At 40.7% G+C, this 20,114-nt stretch overlaps 1 protein-coding gene and 2 long non-coding RNA genes across 5 annotated transcripts in view; all 3 read right to left on the reverse strand.

Annotated features, from left to right (window-relative positions):
* Nucleotides 1-1,368: 1,368 nt before the first annotated feature.
* On the reverse strand, nucleotides 1,369-3,796 carry LOC114469139 (uncharacterized). Its single transcript, XR_003674729.1, has 2 exons — nucleotides 3,084-3,796; nucleotides 1,369-1,786 (listed from the first exon to the last, which is right to left on the reverse strand). It is a non-coding gene; the product is annotated as an uncharacterized LOC114469139 (long non-coding RNA).
* Nucleotides 3,797-10,278: 6,482 nt separating this feature from the next.
* Nucleotides 10,279-12,416, reverse strand: LOC114469138 (uncharacterized). The gene is made up of 2 exons (XR_003674728.1): nucleotides 12,197-12,416; nucleotides 10,279-10,696 (listed from the first exon to the last, which is right to left on the reverse strand). It is a non-coding gene; the product is annotated as an uncharacterized LOC114469138 (long non-coding RNA).
* Nucleotides 12,417-14,406: 1,990 nt separating this feature from the next.
* Nucleotides 14,407-20,114, reverse strand: part of fkbp15b (FKBP prolyl isomerase family member 15b) — a 35,739-nt gene continuing 30,031 nt past the window's right edge. For 2 of the 3 annotated variants that reach the window (XM_028456348.1, XM_028456346.1), the window contains 5 exons: nucleotides 19,642-19,746; nucleotides 18,679-18,786; nucleotides 15,800-16,320; nucleotides 14,988-15,159; nucleotides 14,407-14,672 (listed from right to left, as the gene is read on the reverse strand). In XM_028456348.1, the coding sequence (XP_028312149.1) occupies nucleotides 14,598-14,672; nucleotides 14,988-15,159; nucleotides 15,800-16,320; nucleotides 18,679-18,786; nucleotides 19,642-19,746 (981 nt within the window). In that variant the 3' untranslated portion in view covers nucleotides 14,407-14,597. Of the gene's footprint in view, nucleotides 14,673-14,946; nucleotides 15,160-15,799; nucleotides 16,321-18,678; nucleotides 18,787-19,641; nucleotides 19,747-20,114 lie in introns of all 3 variants that reach the window. The other variant, XM_028456347.1, reaches the window with a different exon arrangement.

Genomic DNA, 20,114 nt, shown 5'->3' on the forward strand with positions numbered 1-20,114 from the left:
ACGGGTTCGGGTATTGCCGCCACGACAGGCACCGACTACCTTGCGGCCACAGCACCGATCAGCCGCCTCAGCAACAGAGGCACGGAACATGGCCCACTCGGACTCAATGTCCCCCGCCTCCTCCGAGACATGGTTGAAGTTTTCCCGGAGGTGGAAGTTGAAGCTCCTTCTGACGGGAGACTCTGCCAGGCGTTCCCAGCAGACCCTCACTATACGTTTGGGTCTGCCAGGTCTAACCGGCATCCTCCCCCGTCATCGGAGCCAACTCACCACCAGGTGGTGATCAGTTGACAGCTCCGCCCCTCTCTTTACCCGAGTGTCCAAGACATGCGGCCGCAAGTCCGATGACACGACTACGAAGTCGATCATCGAACTGCGGCCTAGGGTGTCCTGGTGCCAAGTGCACATATGGACACCCTTATGCTTGAACATGGTGTTTGTTATGGACAATCTGTGACGAGCACAGAAGTCCAACAACAAAACACCGATCGGGTTCCGATCAGGGGGGCCGTTCCTCCCAATCACGCCCCTCCAGGTCTCACTGTCGCTGCCAACGGGAGCGTTGAAGTCCCCCAGCAGAACGAGGGAATCCCCAGAAGGAGCACTCTCCAGTCTCCCTCAAAGGAATCCAAGAAGGGTGGATACTCCGAACTGCTGTTTGGCCCATAGGCACAAACAACAGTCATGATCCGTCCCCCCCACCCGAAGGCGGAGGGAGGCTACCCTCTCGTCTACCGGGGTAAACTCCAACGTACAGGCACTAAGTCGGGGGGCAAGAAGTATAGCCACCCCGGCCCGGCGCCTCTCACCATTGGCGACTCCAGAGTAGAAGAGAGTCCAACCCCGGTCGAGAAGGCTGGTTCCAGAGCCCTTGTTATGTGTCGAGGTGAGACCGACTATATCTAGTCCGAACTTCTCCACCTCGCACACAAGCTCAGGCTCCTTCCCCGCCAGAGAGGTGACATTCCACGTCCCTAACGCTAGCTTCTGTAGTCGGGGATCAGATCTGCCTGAGAGGAAATATAGTGACAATGCTGTTCTCATACATATTTATATGACCTCTAAATAATTAAAAAGGAGAACTCAGAATAATCCATGTCACTACAACTTATATCTACTTTTTATTGTATCTTATTTTATTTTTGACATACATTTTTGTTTATTATGAATTTTTTTTATTTACTAGTATTTATTTTGTCTCGTCACATCAGTTAAAAACTAATATTTTCTTTAGGAAATGGTAAATATTTCTAAAAAAACAAAATTTCAAAAATTGATTTTATAGAGCCCTACTTATCCACAGACATATTTCAGAGACACACACACCTTGCTTTATAAATAGATACTGTAGTAAGAAACAGCCTTGTGACAATTAAATTAAATTTCTGGGTTAAAACATGTGGGACCATCTCCAACTGTGAACCAAAATTTGAAAAAGCACATCTTATTCACATTGGCTCGAGCGCTGCACAGCTATTAATTATCATTGTATTACTAAGCTACTTTTTCGATTACAATGTATGAATTGAATGTTGTTTCAGGAATACCATGCCATTCTTAGGAAGACAACATTTAATGAAAGTCAATACTTATCTTTGCTGAGAAGTGCTGTCCTGAGAGCTGTTGCTCATGGTCACATCACTATTGATGACAAACCTGGACCGCAGTCCAGGTCCTCCAAATCCGCCACGGTGGTTCCCCCGCTGCCGGTCTCTGCGGAACGCTGATGCCTTGTAGGGGCCTCGGTGTTTGCGAAAATGTAGGGGCGCATTTCTGTCATTGTCTTCTGTAAAAAGAAAATCCACATCATTAACCTGTAATTTTAGTGAGTTTAGTACGCATGCTTAGCTATAAATGCAATGTTATTAATAATGGCAAAATTAATTCTTTCAGTTTTTGGTCTTAGTTTTTTTTCATTTTTGGTTTTGGCCAAGAATTTTCCTATAGCACGGTACATCTCTATGCTTTGTCTTGGATTGTACAATGTGCAGTAAAATGTATTTTTGTACCAGCATTCAGTTGCCATAAATACTAAAATTATAAATTTACAGTATAATTATATAATGAAATATTTTAATAAATGAATTGAATAAGCAAATTTAGTCAGTGAAATTAAATTAATCCGTGTTGTTAAATGTTGTTATTGTAGCTACTCCTGGTCGGCTCAAAAAAGGACTTCACGCCTCGTACTGATGTCCACAGGCATTTATTTCTTCACAGCAGTAGAAAATAGTTGTGAAACACCGTGAAAACTATAAGTGGGACAACACATAGGACATGTTGTCAACTCTCCCATTAATATATAGTATTTTGATCACAAATTACACATTTCAAATGCACAACAATACATAAACAAGGTGAAAATCATATTACCGTGTGCGCCTAGTTGACCAGTTTTAGAATAGTCTCTTTAAGGGAGAAAAATCTCATTTTCATCACCAAACCTTCCGTCCTGACTCTCCTCTGCAGGTATTTTCACACTCTTACATCTGGTTCCCTTTCGCGTGTATTTACACACTTTCATATCCGGTTCAAACGTCATGTCATGTGACCATCAACAGGTAAATTACTCCTTTTACATGTTAAATAAAATATTAAATAAACTTTTACAACTTAAAGGCTGTGTTACTTAATGCTGTGGACATTATTTTTTCATTTTAATACTTAACAAATTAATCTTAAAGTAGCATAGTCTGAGCTCTTGTGGAAACTTATAAAACAGCGCCAGCTACAGGTATATGTAGGGCTTTACTATCAACCAAAGATAAAGCAAATGTGTAATGTGCATAAACAGGTATTTTAATGTGAACCTTTTGACATTTGGAGACCAGATGTAGTGGACATCAGGTCTGGTTCTGTTCACTCTGACAGTGTTTTTGGGGTTTTGTTTATAGATCGGGCCCTATTGTCCCCACAAAAATAAAAATGAGTTTAAACCCCACAAACTAGAACAACCGTTGCCCTGTGCTTTGTCTCAGAGCTCAGTAAAACCAAACCATACGCCTTCATAACTAATGCTGAGATATTACATAACCTAAAAGGATCCATAGATGCAGGTACAGCGTAGTACAGAAGTCTCTTACTGTTGAAATACGCCATGATCCTGTGACCGTGTTGTTTTTAAAAAAACAAAAACTCGGTCAAACAGTCAGTGGAAGAAGGACTTCTTTATCCGAACACAAAGTATGTGAGAGAAAAACACACAAATGGCTGCGATACGACGATATAGAGCTGTAACGTTACCATGTAACGACTACTGCTGTTAAGATGAGAGCAATGGGCTACTTCCTGTTTACTTAAATCAACTGTCGCGCCCAATCCTTACAACGCATGCGTACACATACGTCACTTCCTGATAGGCTGGGCAGTGATATTTGAACGTAAACCGACCATACGTTTGTTAAATATTTCAATAGTATACATTTAAATATGTGACTGTTTTTTTTCTGTTTAATATATATATATATATATATATATATATTCGACTGTTTTGTGGTGTTTTTAATTGTCAATTAAAAAAAAAGACAAAAAGGAACAAAAACGGATTAAAACACAATACACAACAATGGCAATCAAAAACAAAACATCAAATAAAAACAAAATAAATAAGAATTTACTCAAAACATGAATTTCGAATGATTTTTAAATAGCAAGATTTCAACCTTTTAAATAGTACGATGGAAGCATGTAATTATTGAGAATTTAAAAACCTTATTCAAAATACCCCTTCATAACTAATGCTGAGATATTACATAACCTAAAAGGATCCATAGATGCAGGTACAGCGTAGTACAGAAGTCTGTTACCGTTGAAATACGCCATGTTCCTGTGACCGTGTTGTTTTTAAAAAAAAACAAAAACTCGGTCAAACAGTCAGTGGAAGAAGGACTTCTTTATCCGAACACAAAGTATGTGAGAGAAAAACACACAAATGGCTGCGATACGACGATATAGAGCTTGCCGGTTCAAGCCTCACCTGGGCCGTCACTGTGGGATGTTGAGCAAGTCCCTTAACCCCGAACTGCTCCCCAGGCGCCGCAAAATGGCTGCCCACTGCTCCTCAGGGATGGGTTGAATGCAGAGGACGAATTCCATTAATGTACTAACATTACATGGCCAATTAAAGGCGAAAGCCCCCGATTTAAATCTTAATCTTAACGTTAGCATGTAACGACTACTGCTGTTAAGATGAGAGCAATGGGCTACTTCCTGTTTACTTGTCAACTGTCAGTGCCCAATCCTTATAACGCATGCGTATACACACGTCACTTCCTGATAGGCTGGGAAGTGATATTTGAATGTAAACCGACCATACGTTTGTTAAATATTTCAATAGTATACATTTAAATATGTGACTTTTTTTTCCTGTTTAATATATATATATATATATATATTCGACTGTTTTGTGGTGTTTTTAATTGTCAATAAAAAAAAAGACAAAAAGGAACAAAAACGGATTAAAACACAATACACAACATTGGCAATCAAAAACAAAACATCAAATAAAAAACAAAATAAATCAGAATTTACTCAAAACATGAATTTCGAATGGTTTTTAAATAGCAAGATTTCAACCTTTTAAATAGTACAATGGAAGCATGTAATTATTGAGAATTAAAAAACCTTTTATATTATTTTTTATTATCATTGTTATCAATATTATTAATAATATTATTCTTGTTGTTTGTGGGCCTAAAGTATTTTCAAAATAATTTTTTTAGCTTATTTTTATTAACATTATTATTTTTTTAACAGTTATTATGAATCGAATTCAATACCCGAAAAATTATTAAGTAAGAATTCAAATAGCTTATTTTGATTTGTTATACATAAAAACATCATCTTCATAAAATCTATAAAATATATAATTTTTTTATTTATCACCAAATGTTTTGCCCAGAGTTCACAGTAAATAAGTTGTTGATAGCAGAAAGGGACAACTTGACATTTGGGTTGAAGGGATGAAGAAGGTGTTGATCATCAGTAAAGTGTTAAAGGTTTAAAATTCCTAGGGAAGTGTTGTCTAACCTTAGTACGTCTGTAGATCTCCTGATAAGATGGTTTGTGCAAAGGTATAAGAAGAGAAGGAGAAGGGAAGAAAGAGAAAAATATGGGATTTTAAATGACATAGTATTAGAATACTGAGTGGGATATGACTTTTTCCTCTTTTGTTCCTTGTTACACAGGATCAGCAGAGCTTTTATCATAAAAAAGCTGCATTTTTTTCCTTGTCCTGTCCTGTTAAGTTCAGAGAGTGTTTAAGAAGTGCAGTCCACATGAAAAGTGAAGTTAGTTAGATATGTTGAAGAAGTAAAGCCACAGATTTGTTTGCTTTATTGTTGTAAACTGTGCTTTAATATGTATATTTAATAACTATTTAAAATTTAAATAAATCTGAAATTGTTTATCATGAAACAGATTGATTTAATGCCTGTGTTCATTGAAAAATACATGACAAGAGGCCCTTGAAAAAATAATTGCATAATAAATCGCAATTGCAATATTGAGGGAACAAAAAGAAACGCAATTCGATTATTTTCCAAAATCGTTCAACCCTAGTTCAAAGCCACGGTAACTAGGTCAATACATTTAAAAAAATATATTTTTTAAAGTGATTATCTTTTCATAAACTAGATTAATGGTAGAGTTTTGAGAGTAAATGTAGCTTAAGAGTGATTGCCGTCTTCACTGCTCTACCTTGGATTGAGCTTTGTGTACTGATCACATCACCGGCTTTTCTCAACTATTTTTCAGGCAAAGGTCGAGCTTCAACCTTCCATCCACACACATTTACATCTGCAGTTTAAGATATGAGCCAAACTCTCCACTTCAATGAAAACAAGAGGCTTGTTTTAGGCCTACACGAGACTGTGTGTGGAGGAGGACGGTTTTTACGTCTTTGGCTTGCCACTGATTATGAGCCCCGCCCCCTCCACCTCAACCCAACAGCATCACCCGTAGAGTCCTGTTATCTCCATCGTTCATGGCTGCGCTCAGCGAGCACAATCCCACAGGACTTGAGGCTGAGTAATCGTGACTGTGCCTGCCTTAGGTTGTCCCGGGGTTGGTAGTGGGATCTTACCCGTCATGGGCTATCCAGCCTTCCATACCCGCCTGTACAGGGAGCTGAATGGGCCATCTTGCTTTGAGGGGAGGGGCTGTATCGTCTGTGGGTTTCCTTGATTTCAGTGAGGCTTATCATAAATAGAACAGATGCATTCATTGCTCTATCCCACATACATGATATGTATGGTTTTGCAGTACTGCCCAAAGGATCCTATGAGCTTTTCCTTTTAAAAAATGTTTAACGATCTGTAAAAATTGGTTATATATTTAAAATAAATTGACATATATAACACCTTAGCAGTTTGCTTGTGTTTTGTAGCAGTTGATAAGATAACTAACCAGGATGTGAGTACAGGAAAGCTGGGTAGAGCTTCATGGGAACCAAAGCGTAAAAAGAAAGATATCCCACAGAGAGACTGAGTGACAAAAAAATAAAATGTGGTTTCAAGTGCCAGATGACATTTAGTTTTAAGCAAGAAAAAGAAATGTTAATCACAGGAAAGGAAGCAATTTATAAGTCACCAGAATGATTTTTTATACTAAACTATAGTGTGTCGGAAAGTATATGTAGAGTAAATTCCACGTGTACAGAACGATATAAATGACTATGTCTTTGTTTTTTTTCCCCACTATTTGGACCCTGGTGTGAGATGTGCAATAGTTTTGCTGGTTATTGTAGTATTCTGTACGTATAGGCTTTGCACCGATCTGATCAGGTTTATCGGATCGGCCGATATTTAGCATTTTATGCAATTAATGTTATTGGCTGTAATGTCTTAATTTGCCGTAATTAAACTTTCTGTAGATGCTCCCATTGCATTGTTTTATTGTCTCATTTACACCAAAGAGTTGTTTGCTTTATGTAACACTGCTTTATCCATCCATCCATCCATCCATCTTCTCCCGCTTAGCTGTTCCCGGGTCGCGGGGGCAGCATCCTCAGTAGGGAGGCCCAGACTTCCCTCTCCCCGGCCACTTCCTCCAGCTCTTCCGGGGGGACCCCGAGACGTTCCCAGGCCAGCCAAGAGACATAGTCTCTCCAGCGTGTCCTGGGTCTTCCCCGGGGCCTCCTTCCGGAGGGACGTGCCCTGAACGCTTTTCTCGTTCAGAAAAGCGCCTCACTAGGGAGGCGTCCAGGGGGCATCCTAATTAGGTGCCCGAGCCACCTCATCTGGCTCTTCTCGATGCGGAGGTGCAGCGACTCTACTTTGAGCCCCTCCCGAATGACTGAGCTTCTCACCCTATCTCTAAGGGAGAGCCCAGCCACCCTATGAAGGAAACTCATTTCGGCCGCTTGTACCCGTGATCTTGTTCTTTCGGTCATGACCCAAAGATCATGACCATAGGTGAGGGTTGGAACGTAGACCGACCTGTAAATCGAGAGCATCGCTTTTTGGCTCAGCTCCCTTTTTACAATGACGGACTGGTGCAGACTCCGCATCACTGCAGACGCCGCACCAATCCGCCTGTCGATCTCTCGCTCCATCCTTCCCTCACTCGTGAACAAGACCCCGAGGTACTTGAACTCCTCCACCTGGGGCAGAACCTCATCTCCAACCCGGAGAAGGCACTCCACCTTTTTGCGGTTGAGAGCCATGGACTCGGATTTGGAGGTGCTGATTCTCATTCCGGCCACTTCACACTCGGCTGCGAACCGATCCAGTGAGAGTTGTAGGTCACGGTATGTTGGAGCCAACAGGACCACATCATCTGCAAAAAGCAGTGATGCAATACTGAGGCTCCCAAACCGGACCCCCTCAACGCCCTGACTGCGCCTAGAAATTCTGTCCATAAAAGTTATGAACAGAATCGGTGACAAAGGGCAGCCCTGGCGGAGTCCAACCCTCACCGGAAACTATTTCGACTTACTGCCGGCAATGCGGACCAGACTCTGACTCCGGTCATACAGGGAACGAACAGCTCCTATCAGGAGGTTCGATACCCCATACTCCCGGAAGACCCCCCACAGGAATCCCCGAGGGACACGGTCAAATGCCTTTTCCAGGTCCACAAAACACATGTGGACTGGTTGGGCAAATTCCCATGACCCCTCAAGGACCCTGCTGAGGGTGTAGAGCTGGTCCACAGTTCCACGGCCAGGACGAAAACCACATTGCTCCTCCTCAATCCGAGGTTCAACTATCCGGCGGACCCTCCTCTCCAGTACCCCTGAATAGACCTTACCGGGGAGGCTGAGGAGTGTGATCCCTCTATAATTGGAACACACCCTCCGGTCCCCCTTCTTAAAAAGGGGGACCACCACCCCGGTCTGCCAATCCAGAGGCACTGCCCCCGATGTCCACGCGATGTTGCAGAGTCGTGTCAGCCATGACAGCCCAACAACATCCAGGGCCTTGAGGAACTCCGGGCGGATCTCATCCACCCCCGGAGCCCTGCCACCGAGGAGCTTTTTAACCACCTCGGCAACCTCAGCCCCAGAGATAGGAGAGCCCACTCTCGGGTCCCTGGGCCCTGCTTCCTGATTGGAAGGCGTGTCGGTGGGATTGAGGAGGTCTTCAAAGTATTCCCCCCACCGATCCACAACGTCTCGAGTCGAGGTCAGCAGCGCACAATCCGCACCATATATAGTGTTGACGGTGCACTGCTTCCCCCTCCTGAGACGCCGGATAGTGGTCCAGAATCTCTTCGAAGCCGTCCGGAAGTCGTTCTCCATGGCCTCACCAAACTCCTCCCATGTCCGGGCTTTTGCCTCGGCGACCGCCGTGGCTGCACTCCGCTTGGCCCGTCGGTACCTGTCTGCTGTCTCCGGAGTCCCACAGGTCAAAAAGGCCCGGTAGGACTTCTTCTTCAGCTTGATGGCATCCCTCACCCCCGGTGTCCACCAACGGGTTCGGGTATTGCCGCCACGACAGGCACCGACTACCTTGCGGCCACAGCACCGATCAGCCGCCTCAGCAACAGAGGCACGGAACATGGCCCACTCGGACTCAATGTCCCCCGCCTCCTCCGAGACATGGTTGAAGTTTTGCCGGAGGTGGGAGTTGAAGCTCCTTCTGACGGGAGACTCTGCCAGGCGTTCCCAGCAGACCCTCACTATACGTTTGGGTCTGCCAGGTCTAACCGGCATCCTCCCCCGCCATCGGAGCCAACTCACCACCAGGTGGTGATCAGTTGACAGCTCCGCCCCTCTCTTTACCCGAGTGTCCAAGACATGTGGCCGCAAGTCCGATGACACGACTACGAAGTCGATCATCGAACTGCGGCCTAGGGTGTCCTGGTGCCAAGTGCACATATGGACACCTTTATGCTTGAACATGGTGTTTGTTATGGACAATCTGTGACGAGCACAGAAGTCCAACAACAAAACACCGCTCGGGTTCCGATCAGGGGGGCCGTTCCTCCCAATCACGCCTCTCCAGGTCTCACTGTCGCTGCCAACGGGAGCGTTGAAGTCCCCCAGCAGAACGAGGGAATCCCCAGAAGGAGCACTCTCCAGTCTCCCTCTAAGGAATCCAAGAAGGGTGGATACTCCGAACTGCTGTTTGGCCCATAGGCACAAACAACAGTCATGATCCGTCCCCCCACCCGAAGGCAGAGGGAGGCTACCCTCTCGTCTACCGGGGTAAACTCCAACGTACAGGCACTAAGTCGGGGGGCAAGAAGTATAGCCACCCCGGCCCGGCGCCTCTCACCATTGGCGACTCCAGAGTAGAAGAGAGTCCAACCCCTGTCGAGAAGGCTGGTTCCAGAGCCCTTGTTATGTGTCGAGGTGAGACCGACTATATCTAGTCCGAACTTCTCCACCTCGCACACAAGCTCAGGCTCCTTCCCCGCCAGAGAGGTGACATTCCACGTCCCTAACGCTAGCTTCTGTAGTCGGGGATCAGATCTGCCTGAGAGGAAATATAGTGACAATGCTGTTCTCATACATATTTATATGACCTCTAAATAATTAAAAAGGAGAACTCAGAATAATCCTTGTCACTACAACTTATATCTACTTTTTAATGTATCTTATTTTATTTTTGACATACATTTTTGTTTATTATGAATTTTTTTTATTTACTAGTATTTATTTTGTTTCCTCACATCAGTTAAAAACTAATATTTTCTTTAGGAAATGGTAAATATTTCTAAAAAAACAAAATTTCAAAAATTGATTTTATAGAGCCCTACTTATCCACAGACATATTTCAGAGACACACACACCTTGCTTTATAAATAGATACTGTAGTAAGAAACAGCCTTGTGACAATTAAATTAAATTTCTGGGTTAAAACATGTGAGACCATCTCCAACTGTGAACCAAAATTTGAAAAAGCACATCTTATTCACATTGGCTCGAGCGCTGCACAGCTATTAATTATCATTGTATTACTAAGCTACTTTTTCGATTACAATGTATGAATTGAATGTTGTTTCAGGAATACCATGCCATTCTTAGGAAGACAACATTTAATGAAAGTCAATACTTATCTTTGCTGAGAACTGCTGTCCTGAGAGCTGTTGCTCATGGTCACATCACTATTGATGACAAACCTGGACCGCAGTCCAGGTCCTCCAAATCCGCCACGGTGGTTCCCCTGCTGCCGGTTTCTGCGGAACGCTGATGCCTTGTAGGGGCCTCGGTGTTTGCGAAAATGTAGGGGTGCATTTCTGTCATTGTCTTCTGTAAAAAGAAAATCCACATCATTAACCTGTAATTTTAGTGAGTTTAGTACACATGCTTAGCTATAAATGCAATGTTATTAATAATGGCAAAATTAATTCTTTCAGTTTTTGGTCTTAGTTTTTTTTCATTTTTGGTTTTGGCCAAGAATTGTCCTATAGCACGGTGCATCTCTATGCTTTGTCTTGGATTGTGCAATGTGCAGTAAAATGTATTTTTGTACCAGCATTCAGTTGCCATACAAAATACTAAAATTATAAATTTACAGTATAATTATATAATGAAATATTTTAATAAATGAATTGAATAAGCAAATTTAGTCAGTGAAATTAAATTAATCCGAGTTGTTAAATGTTGGTATATGTAGGGCTTTACTAACAACCAAAGATAAAGCAAATGTGTAATGTGCATAAACAGTAGGGATGTAACGATTCACTCAACTCCCGATACGATTCCATTCACGATACTGGGTTCACGATACAATTCTCTCACGATTTATTTTACAAAATGGGACTGTAGACAAATTTTTTTTTTGGGAAAAAAACTAGAAAATACTGTATTATTTTCCTTTTATATTTCATTGTCAAAAGAATCCCTTGATAAACTATTCAAAACAATGCAATTTAACTAAAAATAAATCTTGAATGAAATAAATAAAGGAATAATACAAATGAAAATGAAGCCTAATAATTTAAATTCTGGTTCTATAATAAACAATGCAAAACTGCATAATAGTTCTTTTTCTTTTTAAAAGTGCAACTGAAAATGTATTTTGTGCCTTAACAATTAGACTTTAAAAAAAAAAAAAAACGTGATTACACTGATTTACGCCATATTTGTTTGGACCAGCAGAGGGCGCTGGTAACCCAGTGGTCGGTTGGCATGCAGAAATTCTTGCAGTGAAGAAGAGAAGCTATGCTAGCAGACAGAGCTAATAGAAAAACGTGACTTTTACAGATATTCAAGTAATATTACAGATATTCTTTCGGTGCTAAAGGGACAATGAATCATTTATTAACATATTTAAGAGTAGAAGGCGGCCAGAAAGAAAGTATTAGCAGACTCCGCCCGCCGCCTACACTAGTGGATAGCGCCCTCTGCTGGTTAAAAAAAGTACTGCGATTCAATGTTCAGAAAATCGATGTCAACCGTGATACCTATGAATCGATTTTTAACTGCCTTACGATAAATCGTTACATCCCTAATAAACAGGTATTTTAATGTGAACCTTTTGACATTTGAGGACCAGATGTAGTGGACATCAGGTCTGGTTCTGTTCACTCTGACAGTGTTTTGGGGGTTTTGTTTATAGATCGGGCCCTATTGACCCCACAAAAATAAAATGAGTTTAAACCCCACAAACAAGAACAACCGTTGCCCTGTGCTTTGTCTCAGAGCTCAGTAAAACCAAACCATACGCCTTCATAACTAATGCTGAGATATTACATAACCTAAAAGGATCCATAGATGCAGTTACAACGTAGTACAGAAGTCTCTTACCGTTGAAATACGCCATGATCCTGTGACCGTGTTGTTTTTAAAAAAACAAAAACTCGGTCAAACAGTCAGTGGAAGAAGGACTTCTTTATCCGAACACAAAGTATGTGAGAGAAAAACACACAAATGGCTGCGATACGACGATATAGAGCTGTAACGTTAGCATGTAACGACTACTGCTGTTGAGAGCAATGGGCTACTTTCTGTTTACTGAATTCAACTGTCAGTGCCCAATCCTTACAACGCATGCGTATACACACGTCACTTCCTGATAGGCTTGGAAGTGATATTTGAACGTAAACCGACCACACGTTTGTTAAATATTTCAATAGTATACATTTAAATATGTGACTGTTTTTTTTTCTGTTTAATATATATATATATATATTCGACTGTTTTGTGGTGTTTTTAATTGTCAATTAAAAAAAGACAAAAAGGAACAAAAACGGATTAAAACACAATACACAACAATGGCAATCAAAAACAAAACAAATAAAAAACAAAATAAATCAGAATTTACTCAAAACATGAATTTCGAATGATTTTTAAATAGCAAGATTTCAACCTTTTAAATAGTACGATGGAAGCATGTAATTATTGAGAATTAAAAAACCTTATTCAAAATGGAGAATTACTTTTATATTATTTTTTATTATCATTGTTATCAATATTATTAATAATATTCTTGTTTGTGGGCCTAAAGTATTTTCAAAATTATTTTTTTAGCTTATTTTTATTAACATTATTATTTTTTTAACAGTTATTATGAATCGAATTCAATACCCGAAAAATTATTAAGTAAGAATTCAAATAGCTTATTTTGATTTGTTATACATAAAAACATCAAAATCATCTTCATAAAATCTGGTCAGATATTTTTTTATTTATCACCAAATGTTTTGCCCAGAGTTCACAGTAAATAAGTTGTTGATAGCAGAAAGGTACAACTTGACATTTGGGTTGAAGGGATGAAGAAGGTGTTGATCATCAGTAAAGTGTTAAAGGTTCAAAATTCCTAGGGAAGTGTTGTCTAACCTTAGTACGTCTGTAGATCTCCTGATAAGATGGTTTGTGCAAAGGTATAAGAAGAAAAAAAAAAAGAAGAGAGGAGAAGGGAAGAAAGAGAAAAATATGGGATTTTAAATGACATAGTATTAGAATACTGAGTGGGATATGACTTTTTCCTCTTTTGTTCCTTGTTACACAGGATCAGCAGAGCTTTTACAGACGGTTCTCAGCCTTCCCCTCTACAGCTGATGGTCAGGTCACTGCAGGACTGAGGGGAGTGTTTTGAAAATTGATTGAATGGAAATTTGGAAAATGTGGTATTATAACATGCATTTATATGTTTCCAGAGAAATGGGAAATACTACTCTGGCGAAGACAAAAAGGAATCGATCAATCTTGAATCCTAAAGAGAGGGTTGATGTGACCTGGGCCGTGACCTTACAGCTGAGGAAGGGGTCTGGGGATCTGTGATTACAGGAGCGACAGCAGTGTTGGGAAAAATAATGAAAAGAAGAGGTAATAAGGTGGGATAGCTCTGGAAATTTAAAAGATAAGTCAATTTACACCAACCAGATGACAATTTTGGATACATTTTGAATATGTATCCAAAAAAATGTGTTTTTTCGGAGGCTTCCTGGTCGCCTCCCTCGGGAAGTGTTTCAGGTATTTCCTATTGGGAAAAGGCTTTGTGGAAGGCCCAGGACACGCTGGAGGGACTATGTCTCTGAGCTGGCCTGGTGTCACCTCAGGGTTCCCCCAGAACGGCTGGAGGAAGCGTGCGTGGATCGGGTTAAGAACTTAGCGTGAATTGAGCAATTTTAATTTCTGCAGCATCTTAACCTACAATTATTTACAAGACTTAACATGATGAATTACTAAAAAAATTACCCACAAGTTTAGTAGGTTTAGTTTGTCAGTAACTACAGTAAATTATGGAAAACTGATCAAAACTAAATTGATTTACCTATAACAGAATTTGGGAAAATATAAAACAGGAAATCTGAAAATGGTGATACTAACACTCCCTCCTCTAACTGTACGACGGTTAATTCACATTGTTATTTAATTTTTTTTGTTTTTAAATCAGCGGTTCAATAAAGAGGCGGGGCTTAATAAACAACAATTTCATTGGCCAGGCCACAACAACTTCAGGTAGAATGACATCACACAAATGCTGTAAAATCAGAGCCCACACAGAGAGGAAGTGAAGGCCTCAGATGTCTATTGGTTTATTCTGTGGATTGATCTTCTGCTGAGCATAAAAGTGAAAAAGATCATCATTAAAAACCATCTAATGGATCAAATGAATGAATGAATGAATTGGCAGAGAAGTCACGCATTCAGTGGGCGGGGCTCGGATTCCGGGCTGAAATGTTCAGACCGTGAGAAGACGTTTTCAACCGAGCCAGTCCAGATCTTCATCGTCATCCTCAGCAAACAGCGGCGCAGGTGGAGGGCGGCCCTTCAGGCTCTGCACAGACGAGACGAGAAAAGGAAGTTAGAGCGAAGCCTTAGACTAGACATGATCAAACGATCCCCCTCACACTGATCCATGGAGCAGGAAGATGATTAGAAACACCACCATCAGGTCATGGAACCAAGATCAGGACGCGCGCACACAGACTAATGAGCGCGCACACATACACAGACGCGCACTAGGTCGCACAAACACAAACAAATGCATGCGCGCACACACACACACACTAATGTACTCACACACAAACATTGATGCTTAAACAACGCACACAGACAGACAGGTCAGGCTGGGATGCTGCTCCTTCCTCACCATCTCCTCCTCTTCTTCATCCTGCTTCTCCTCCTCCTCCTCAGCAGCAGCAGGTAAAGAGCTTTTATCAGGACTGGAGACGTCGTGGAAAAACAGCTCCTCTCCATGTTCCTCACCAGTGCTCCCAGTGGGACTGGGAGAGGAGCCACAGAGCAGGGACAGTGGAGGGACGCTGTTAGTCACAGGACAGACATGAGGACACACGTGTTAATGGACATGGATCTTCATCACGTGAAAGACCTGCTTTGATCGTGTGAAGATCAAAGGAGATCTACAGATCAGATCATTACTACAGTAACACATTCAGCTCATCTTTGAATCATCAATCTCAGCATTTCTTTACTTTTTATTACCTTCTAATTAATTCCTGATTTTAATTAATTAATTATTTTTATAAATATTATACATTATTGATTGATAGATTTTTTACTTGATTTTATTCATTATTTATATTTTATTACTATTATTATTATTATTATTAATGTTATTATCACAGTTAAACAAATGATATTATGTTGTGTTATTACCATTGTTATTATCACCATCATCATTATTATCATCATTATCGTCATTACCATTAGTATTATTATCATTATTGTCATGATCATTATTATCATTATTAATACTATCATTATTGTTATCAGTATTATTATAGCATGATTATTATTGTTAGTGATGCTCTAATTTGAACTGTACTGTATTGTATTTATTTATAGGTAAAACTTTGTTTCTTCTTTGTTTCTCTGTGTGTGTGTGTGCATGTGTGTGTGTGCGTGTGTGCGTGCGTGTGTGCGTGCGTGTGTGCGTCTCACTCGGTGTGGCTCTCTGTGGGTGGAGGAGGTGGTTTAGCTGGTGGTCCATGCGTTATCTCCACCTCCTCCTCCTCTTCTGTGTGTTTGCTCTGTGACTCTGATCTCTCAGGAGGTGAACTCTCCCCGAGCTGCTCACACACATATTCTTCTTCTTCTTTCACTTCTAGGTGTGTGGGCGTGTCCACAGCAGAGCCATGGTCCTCCTTCTCCTCCTCCTGTCCCTGAGCCTCAGCTGATGAACCTGGATGAAGCTCCTCAGAGAGCTTGGTCTTCTCCTTCTCCATCACTGGTGCTCCTTCCTCATTGCTCACATCCTGCCGCTCCTCATCTTCTTCATCTGCTCGCTCTCCGTTCATGAGTGTGTGCAGAGCAGATTCCTCCTCGACGTGCTTCTTCTTCTCTTCCTCACCTCCATCCTCCTGCTCCTCCTTTTCTTCTTTTTCTTCTTCTTCTTCTTCTTCCTTCTCTTCTTTGGATGGAAGAGTTTGCTCAGTGCCGCTGAGCAGCTGCAGAGTCACACTCTGAGAACAAATATGCAAACATCATCATTCCGCAATTATTAACAAACTTATCATCGTTATTACCATTATTAAGCTATTAGCAGGTACAAAATATCAAAATTTGTCTGCGTAAAAGTTCTATGTGAACATGTAAAACTACTACTTGCCTGCATAAAATATCCACACAAGCATGCAAAACTGCTAAATGTCTGCGTAAAAGTTTACATAAATGTGTAAAACTTACGTGTCGGTGCAAAACTTTACATGAATGTGTATAAACTGCTACACAAGCACGTAAAACAGCTACATGTCTGCGTAAAAGTTTAAAATCAGCGTGTAAAACTGCTACATGTCTGCGTAAAAGTTTACGTGACCATCAAAAACTGTTATGTGTCTGCGTACAACTGCAACACGAGTGAGTAAAGCGAAAGTTACAAATGTAACAACGGTTCCATGAATCCCGAATGATCGCCAGAGGCGGTGCTTAAAGCACCGAATGTTCCCTTCGCGCATGCACAGGTTGAGTATGCATACCAACAATGTCACCTGTGACCCCTGGATGTCCCAAGAAAGGTAATAAGTTCTGGTGTCACCCGAGGTTGGTTTTCTACAAAATCTTCCTGTGGGAACACAAGGATTCTGAGTGACATGACGCTCTGGCGATTCATAGAACCCCGAACTAAGGCTTTTGCCGAGTCGCTGATGACAGTAGCTTTGACCCAACTGGAGACAGTGGCCGACGTCAGAAATGAAGCTTGTACCTATGAGTCAAGGTGGAAACCACCCATGGGTCCGAAGCATGAGCAGCCCAGTGACTGAGCTGCTGGGTGGAAAAAAACGACCAGAGGCCTCGTTCTCTGGACCCTCCGGCCCCTCGGGGCTCTGGAGGGATGGCGGAGGGGACCCTCAACTCGGGTTTGCCTGGGTGGCAAAGGAGCAAGGGTGCAAAAGTCCACGGTTGGTCTCCGTAAAAGTTACTGCGGACCGTAATTACCCCTGGGGTGAACCTGTGGTGGAGGGCGGAAATGAGGGACATCAGAGGGGCCCCTAGGTCTACCTGGAGGAGGCATACTCCTATTCAGGCTTAATGGCTGCTGTCTCGTTGCACATGCTCTGACGGTCCTCTCCGATGCATCAACCGCAGCAGAGCTCCACTGGAAAACCCCGAAAAGTTTGTACGTGTCTGCGTAAAAGTTTATGTGAGCGTGTAAAACTGCTACGTGTCTGTGTAAAAATTTACATGAGTGCTTAAAATGGTTACTTGTCTGTGTAAGAGTTCTAAATGATCATGTAAAACTGTTACGGGTCTGCGTACAACTGCTACATGAGCGCGTAAAACTGCCACATGTCTGTAAAAGTTTAAATGTGCGCGTAAAAGTATTATGTGTCTATGTAAAAGTTTACATGGGTGCGTATAACTTCAACGTGTCCACGTACAAGTACTTCATTAGCACGTAAACTACTACATGCACGCACAAAAGTTTTATATGTCATAAATAATGTACAAAGCTATTAAGAACTTGGCGTAATTTGAGCAAACTGTGATTCTGAATCAACTTAATCTACAATTGTTTACCAAATTTAACGTGATAAATAACTAGTAAGTAAATTAAGCACAAGTTTTGTAGGTTTAGTTTGTCAGTAATTACAGCAAATTATGGAAAACTGATCAAAAGGAAATGGATTTACATACAACAGAATTTAGGAAAATATGGTGACACCAACACTCTCTCCTTTCTCTAACTCACAACAATGTGAGTTAGAGAGTGTGTGTGTCATTGAAGTTAATAATAGTTATAGTTATAATCATAAATAATAACAATATTATATTATTAAATATATTATCATTATTATATTTATAAAAATTAATAAAATGTATATATTTTTTTATCTTTTTGGTTTTTGTAATCGTCTGTCAAACCAGATATTTATTGTTTTATGTAATTTTGAAAAGAGTGCTCCATTAATAAAGATATTATGTTCTTCATCATAATTATTACTATTATTGGTTTACTAATATAAATTTACTGGCGTTATTCCAATCTTTTTTAGTCATTCTTTTGAGCCAGACACTATTATTTAGATTGTTTATATTTATTTTCTACAATAAGAAAAAAAGAGGCTTATTTTTATTTATGCAGTACTACAAAAGTATAAATAATGAGGTGTTTTCTTCACATTTCAGACCTAAATAGTTTTTGTTTATTTTTTTTTTAAAATGTATTTCTCTTAGACTTTTGTTTATTTATTACTAAATAGTTTGTTTGTTTTTTTTTAACTTTCCTCCCATTTATTTATTTACATCCATCATCATCATCATGTTTGACATTGTTGAAAGTCCCGCATTCTGCTGTTTCCCTCTCTGACGTACAGACAGACCTTGATGGTGGAGACGATCACTGATAGCACCGTCTGTCCGCTGTATGACTCCCTCACGTCAAACTCTGCTCGCAGCGAGTGGAAGACGCCGTTCATCACACGTTTTACCTGCACAAACAACACCAGCACCAAAGGGTCAGAGCGTCATCTGCAGGTGGTGCCTCCACTGTGCAATGATTTTAGAGTCCTTTCGTGTGTTAATAAATTAATGTTGTTGGGTATTGGAGCCATTTTGTGTGTTTTTGGAGTCATTTCATGTATTTTTGTTGTTGTTTAGTGTGTTTTTGAAATACTTGTGTGTGTTTCTGATGTAGTTTGGACTGTTTTTTGTAATTTAGTCTGTCTTTGCCATCCTTTTGTCTACATTTGTGTGTTGCGGTTTAGTGTGTTTTCCAAATCATTTTGTGCTTTTTATTTTATTATTTTCATTTAGTTTTTCATATGATATTTCAGCCTAGAAATCAAGAAAGAAATCTATCAGTATTACAGCTAGATCTCTGTCGATTTTACAGGGGCTGAGTCTGGAATTGTTCCAGGCTAATTTTTTATTTTTATTTTTGTGTGCGTGTGTTTTTGGAGTCAGTTAGTGTATTTTTGTTGTTTTGTGTATTTTTGTTGTTGATTTGTGTGATTTTGGAGTAGCCTTTTGCGATTTTGTGTGTCTTTTGGAGTCATTTCGTGTGAATTTGTGTGTTGTGCAATTTTGAAGTAATTCTGCGAATGCTAGTTGTTCTTTTGTGTATTTTTGTTGCTGTTTTGTGTGTTTTTGAAATCTTATTTGTTTAGTTTTTTTTTGGTTTTGGAGTCATTTTGTGTATTTGTGCTGTATTGTACTTTTGTTGTTTTTAGTAGGTTTTCAAAATAATTTCCTTTGTTTTTGAAGCTATTTTTTGTGCGTGTGTTTTTTTTTTTAGTTATTTTGTGTATTGGTTTTGTGGGCTGCACAAACGTAGACTGGTTCACCTCTGCTGCGGTGTCTCCTGAGGACTCCCGGGTCCTCTCCAGCTCAGCCACTCTGCGCTCCAGTTCATCCTGTACTTGTGCTGCGTGCTGCTGCAGGGCCGAGTACTACAAAAACAGCAAGAAGCTAACAATGAGGCTTCATAGAGCTGTCAGAGTACAACAGACTAGGGCTGGGCGATATAGACCAAAACTCACAATATTTTTTTCTCAAAATAGCGTATATAATATAAATCGGGATAATTTTATTTCAAATGAAGTGCAACCGGAAAGACAATTTTGGGTTAAATCTGATTATCCAAATTCCACACAGGTACATTTATTAACAAACAGCGTGATGTTCAGTGGCTGTTAAACTTCAGTCATTCCACTCTAGGGGTGACATGAAAAATCCACATATAAAGCGCACCGTTACATTGGCCGCGCCCTCAACTTTAAAGTAAAAAAAATAGAATCCTATACTGTATGCCGCAAAA

Source organism: Gouania willdenowi, chromosome 9 (assembly GCF_900634775.1).
Source record: "Gouania willdenowi chromosome 9, fGouWil2.1, whole genome shotgun sequence".
In the NCBI taxonomy this organism is placed as follows: domain Eukaryota; kingdom Metazoa; phylum Chordata; class Actinopteri; order Blenniiformes; family Gobiesocidae; genus Gouania; species Gouania willdenowi.